Here is a 6,000-nt window from a genome sequence, read left to right on the forward strand (position 1 = left end):
TCAGCCCCCATGTCAATCTAGAGAAGCCACTAACAACTAAGCTCTTAGTTACTACTTGAATAAGGGAAAAAACTGTGCAAACAGGATTGGTCCATGCGGAAATACATGCAAGGAATGAAATGTTAAATAAACTCACCATCTGATTCATTAAATGATGAACAGAAAACAGAAATATCATTATTATATAGAACATACACTATTATTAATAGTACAGGACATGTATAATAGTGATAAAGATTACAAAAAATAAATAGGTCTCAACATTCTAATAATTTCAATCATTGATAGAATTAATAACATAGACACTGTAGTAAATAGGTCATACAAACATAAATATTATTACACAATTAATATTTTCCTAGTATCTGAATACACTTAGTGATGTGTATCTTGACTATAATAGAGATGCATTCACACACAGTTAGATGAATTCATTCTAGTGTATACTGTTCACACAGGCAAAAAGATATCAAGAAGTAAACTAATATTTCAAGACATAAGAAACATGCACATTTATTGCATTAATTGGTTGTTATTTTTATGGTGAGAATAGGTATCACAAGCAACGTTACAAGACGAACAGCATTCTTATAATCAATTGATCATTTCTTAGGAAATTAATGGAAAGAATGGAGAAAATCTCAGCAGTTTGTAGAATAGTAATAATAATGTTTTTTTTCCTATAACTGACCAATAAATATAAAATCCCACATTTTATTTTTCCCTTTGGAAATCAATTTTAGCAAGAATACACTCCATTATATTACAGTATCACTTACCTCCCCCTGTCGGGTTTGATAGCTGGACTCGAAAGGTTTTCTCTAGTTCAGGGATGTTGTTGTCAACGATAGTGACGTTGATGTAAGCATACCGTTGCTGATCCTCGAATGTTAATGTACCTCCAGCACCCTGGTATAAAATAGTCAAAACATTAGTAAAGATAGCGTATAATATATGCTAATTATGAAGAATAAATCAATCATAGTTAATAAAATTAGATTATAAATCAACAAATAAAATGATTAACTTACAATAAAGTCAATAGGATCTTTGCCAGCAGACACAGCAGTTCCGTCCAGAGTACTCCATTCAACGGTAACAGGTCCAAGCAGTCCTTGTGCCCTCACTACCAGCAGCTGGATGAACCCAGCATCCTCTTGCACTGATACTCTGACAATATCTTCCTCTGGTGGAATCAGTGGGTCTCCAGCATCTGGTGGAGAACCAACGGCAAACTGGAGCAGTCCATAAGGAAAGTCGTTCAACGCAAGCGTGAGGTTGTTTTCCAAGTTTTCTGGATCGATACTTGCTCCACTTGTGTCAGTTGATCCAACGATGCCATCATCAGACATTGGATGACGTGTAATAAGCTTAACAGTGAAGTCTTCAGCAAGTTCTGGTACTAAGTCTTCAACGGCAACAATAATAATTTCCTGTATGGTTGAAATTATTGTTTTATTTTTTTCCTAAATGCTAAACTAGTATAACATAGGTAAGTCTGTTTCGTTCAACAGAAAATTGAGACTGAGGATGTGTTTATGGTTTATGGAACTCGTATATGATGAGTAGAGAGATTACATTATATTCAAATTTCCTAGAATATATATCTTCTAGGAACAAAGTTTCATTCATACACCTTTTATAATATGGCATGAGTTATAAATTAGGTTGAGGGCTAATAAAAAATTTAAAATATTAAACAAATTAACAGGACAAAGCTAGACATCAGAGGTAAAAACAATTACTATATAAGAATAAATGATTAGTATAACATACCATCTCTCGGACACCATTTTCAAAGACCAACACCCCGGATGCATTTATGAAGTCACTTGTAGCATCTCCCGTAAAAAGGTTCTGTACTTCCCATGGGATTGAGACAACACCCTCGTCCCCACGACTGCGCATCACTGGACAAGTGTATGTTATGGATTCAGCAGAGAGTGGATCAGATGTTGAGAGACGACAAGGACCATCAAAACCAAACAATCCATTTGCATTATCACTTTTCAGAACTAAAAGAGTATACAAATCAATGGGGATTAAGTTTAACTAAAATACATCCAGTATGAACATGCTGAAAGCTATATTATTATAATACAAATACAAATAAACTTTTATTGCAACTTCAAAAAATATACAGAAATTAAAGTTGAACAATGCGTAAAATTTTATAAATTAAAGGAATAATTATAAATAATATAATTAATAATTATAAATAATATAACTTATCATTATTTATTTATTTATTCTTATTATTATTATTATTTTATTTAATCAGGCATATATAAACAAACACAGAAAGCAAAAAAACCTGAAGCATCTTATGGCCAAATGCTACTGGATTTAAAACCCAGACCATGGGATTATCAAGCATAACTATTTATAACTAATATTATATTCATCCTAATTATAAAAAATAAAAAAAATAAAAATTAAATTTAAATTTAAATTAAAATTAATGTTCCCAAAAATTTACCAGTAAGAATAGCAGTGGTGTCATCGGAGTCTAGCCTTGCTCCACCATTCACTGTGAGGAGGTTGACAGTGAATACTTCATTACCTTCCTCTTCTGTGTCCTGGATAGAGGATATACGGATTTGTTGTACACTCTCCCCTGAGTTAAATGTCACATACCCTGAGATGGGTGTTACATCTTTGGTTGCAGGATTGTTCCAAATTTCACTAATTTCACTAAAATACAAGAAACATTCATAAATTAGAATAAATGAATATATATTATTTATAATATTTTTAAAATTTTATATTTATTTATACTCACTTCATCGTTAGTCTCCTGCTGTATAACCTGACATCTTGTAGTAATCCTTTGTACCTGTTGCTAGATGGGAGTCTAGCACCAACATACATCAGGCCAACACCATCATCATTTACATCGCTAAGATTCCTAAGAAAAAATTTATCATATTTGATTGATTAATACTATTACTATTGGTTCTATTAACATAATATTTGATAGATTAAAAATCACACAGTCACAAATAAAAAATAATCCAATAAAAACAATCTTTCCTAACAAACACTGCACCTAAATTGTCACGAAAATTCATATTTCAGGAATTGGCTACTTTATTATCATTACCTTTTATATATTATATATTCATACAGTTTATGAATGATGTTCCATCAGTATACTGCACTACTATATAATAAACAAAAACTGAAAGAATTTAGAACGGTTTGACTTACAGGTCTGCTTCTAGCTGACCATCAACAAAAAACTGGACCTGCAGGTTGCCAATGACAGCAATGATCTGATGCCACTGGTCATCAGTCAACATTAGACCGCTGAATATTGCACCGGCTGATAAATTCACCTGTAAGGAAATAATAGAAACTATTTGTTTGTGTGTTTATATTCTGTGGAAATGAAGAGTATATTTTAGCATCCACATCATACTGTCACAACATGTTGATGAAAAATAACTCACAGAACTGTCAGTTGAGTATCTGAATTCTATATATACTGATGTTGAACTTTGAATTTCCAGCTTCAGACCATAATACATCTTAATGTTGTCAGCAGCCGATACTTTGCTGACAATGAATCCATTACAGTCAGAGGTAGGCTTTACCCAGGCACTGATGGAGAACCCTGAGGAAATTTCAGCAGGAGGGGGTTGGTACTCAGCAGGCACTGAGAGGTAAGAACCTGTGTAGAGAAAATGCAAAGGCTGTTAATTTTGGCTTAAGCATAGAAAACCAGTCGAGTTCAAAAATCTGCTTTTTTCAGCCTCAGACATCTGACTAGATTGTCAGACATTTTTTTGTTATTATGTACTTGACATGCTTGCAGTCATTTGATACACTACAGGTTTTTTCCCCTATAAAATGTAAGTTGATTTGAAACGTCTTATAATAAGGTTAAAACACTTGCTTACCAGTTCCTCCTGAAAATGAAAATACACTGGTTCCTGTGTGTGGGCGCCGTTGCTCCGGGACAGACTGAACTCCACTAGCAGACAAATGTTCACCCACAAACAGCAAGTCAATCACTTCAGGCAGTCCACCAGATATTGAGTCTGTAAACACTTCCCATAATGCCTAGAGTTAATTGAAAAAGGAGACTTTTCAAAATGAAAATTACATATAGGGAGCATATTTTGTTATGCAGCCAAGGCCATTGTATTCCATATTAAAAGCAACCACATCCTTCTAAAGTAGGCCTACTCCAAATGTTCCTCAGTGAAGACAGAAAAACAAGCAATGTGATCAGTCTAAGAAAAAGCACAAAGTCTGGCCACTGCAACACATGCAAAGTCCCACTTATAATAGTTGAGCAATTCACTTCATAACAAAATATTACAAATTTCAAGAAATTACACATTTTTTATGATTTATGTAGGCTCATGTTCACAGGAAATTTTCAAATGGCCAATTAAAAACTGGTTCAATATAACAGTGAATACTTACCCCAACATTTGAGAATAGTCCCTGACCCCTGACAACAGTAAAGTTTGTTTTTGTTATCGCTTCATCTCCTGGATAAAAGTCTTCGGCAACATCTCTTTCACGCGAGTCTGAGGGGAACCTTAAGACTCCAAATGGATCATCATTTGGCAGGATTTTAATGACCACTGACATAGGACCTGTCTCTGACAGCTTTGGTTTATCATTTGGAAATCCACCTATTTATAGTAGTAGAATAAAGATATTTTAAAGATAACGTATGTAACTTAAAAGTTATAATGTTTACAGATAACTTTTACATTACATGCACTACAAAGGTAATAATGTTTATAATTTATAATATGGCCTATTACACTTCAATTAAAGACCACCTCTAATTAAAAACAACCTCTAATTAAAGACCACTTTTCTGTGGTCCCAAATTAACACCTGTCTTTTATCTTTATTATTCTAATTAGAAACCAAAGCTGCTAAATTCCATTGGAACCCTGGCCCTTAAAGTGGTCTTTAATTGAAGAAGACCTGTATTAAGCTATGCATTAATTTTATGTTTCTATATGGTTGACAAAATTAGTAATTATCCAAAAATTAGGGAAAAAAAAGCAAACCTGATACATTTACAAGCTTCACTTCATAATACTCTGTGAACTCAGGAATGGAATCTGCCAAAACTTGGATACTTAGGACTTGTTGCGATTGACGGTCAGCAAATTCAAGGACACCCTCAACATTCACAAACTCTTGACCATTAATGACCTTATCATCAGTACCATTGTGGACTATCATCCAGTACACTTGTACGACTCCATAAAATCCCCTTTCTCGTTGGACACTGTTCAAACATTATAAACAATAAAAATTTAATAAACGTTAATAAGAAGTATAATTATTCTGTCAGTGATAATAAGAATTTGGACGAGAATATAGCAATATTATTTTCTTGTTTACCTTTTTCTCTGTTTTTAGCGCATTAGTGGTTTTTACAGAAAACTGTATTCAAAGGCCAACTCAGACAGCATCATACGACGCAGCCCGACGCGATTTGTTGTCGCGTCAGGTATGTGTGAGTTAAATGCAGACGCGATGGTGTGCGTCGCGGGCAGTCGCATCGTAGAAAATTAAACATGTTTAATATTTCTCAAGACTGTCCCCGACGATAAAATGGGTCGGGCTGCGTTGGCTGACGCTGTCTGAGTTGGCGTTAAGTGTGACCATTGGAGTATCTAGGAGTATGCATTTGGGCAGGCACAATGGGCAGGTGCAATGGAAAGGTGGGGGAAAAGAATGAGTTGATTTTTCACTACTTGAGTATAATTTATTTTTGCTCTATCAAGTTTTTAGTAGGGGGCACCTGGGCCCAAAAACATTTCTGTGGAGTGTGCATTCCCATCCCCTTAGATATGCCACTGTGTATACGAATGTAGGTTGGTTTCATCGTGGGGGATGCAAAAATTGAGATTGCTGAGTGCGAAAAATTGAGCAAGGGGAACTAAATTTCTTTCCAAATGAAAAACTTATGGTCATTTTTAGTATTTTAACTCACTTAGTGGAACTAATTTGCTAGCATTC

General features: G+C 34.4%; 1 protein-coding gene across 1 annotated transcript in view; it reads right to left on the reverse strand.

The window, feature by feature from the left end:
• Positions 1 to 6,000, reverse strand: part of LOC117110773 (adhesion G-protein coupled receptor V1-like) — a 61,323-nt gene that overhangs the window by 43,422 nt on the left and 11,901 nt on the right. The window contains exons 10-20 of the mRNA XM_033253571.1: positions 5,040 to 5,263; positions 4,435 to 4,649; positions 3,903 to 4,065; positions 3,453 to 3,673; positions 3,211 to 3,338; positions 2,783 to 2,908; positions 2,480 to 2,694; positions 1,777 to 2,015; positions 1,032 to 1,433; positions 780 to 909; positions 137 to 139 (exon numbers count right to left, since the gene is read on the reverse strand). Coding sequence (XP_033109462.1) covers positions 137 to 139; positions 780 to 909; positions 1,032 to 1,433; positions 1,777 to 2,015; positions 2,480 to 2,694; positions 2,783 to 2,908; positions 3,211 to 3,338; positions 3,453 to 3,673; positions 3,903 to 4,065; positions 4,435 to 4,649; positions 5,040 to 5,263 — 2,066 coding nt within the window. The remainder of the gene's footprint in view (positions 1 to 136; positions 140 to 779; positions 910 to 1,031; positions 1,434 to 1,776; positions 2,016 to 2,479; positions 2,695 to 2,782; positions 2,909 to 3,210; positions 3,339 to 3,452; positions 3,674 to 3,902; positions 4,066 to 4,434; positions 4,650 to 5,039; positions 5,264 to 6,000) is intronic.

Source organism: Anneissia japonica, unplaced genomic scaffold (genome assembly GCF_011630105.1).
Source record: "Anneissia japonica isolate Jap-2015-1 unplaced genomic scaffold, ASM1163010v1 scaffold2756_len2360902_cov194, whole genome shotgun sequence".
Classification (NCBI taxonomy): Eukaryota; Metazoa; Echinodermata; class Crinoidea; order Comatulida; family Comatulidae; genus Anneissia; species Anneissia japonica.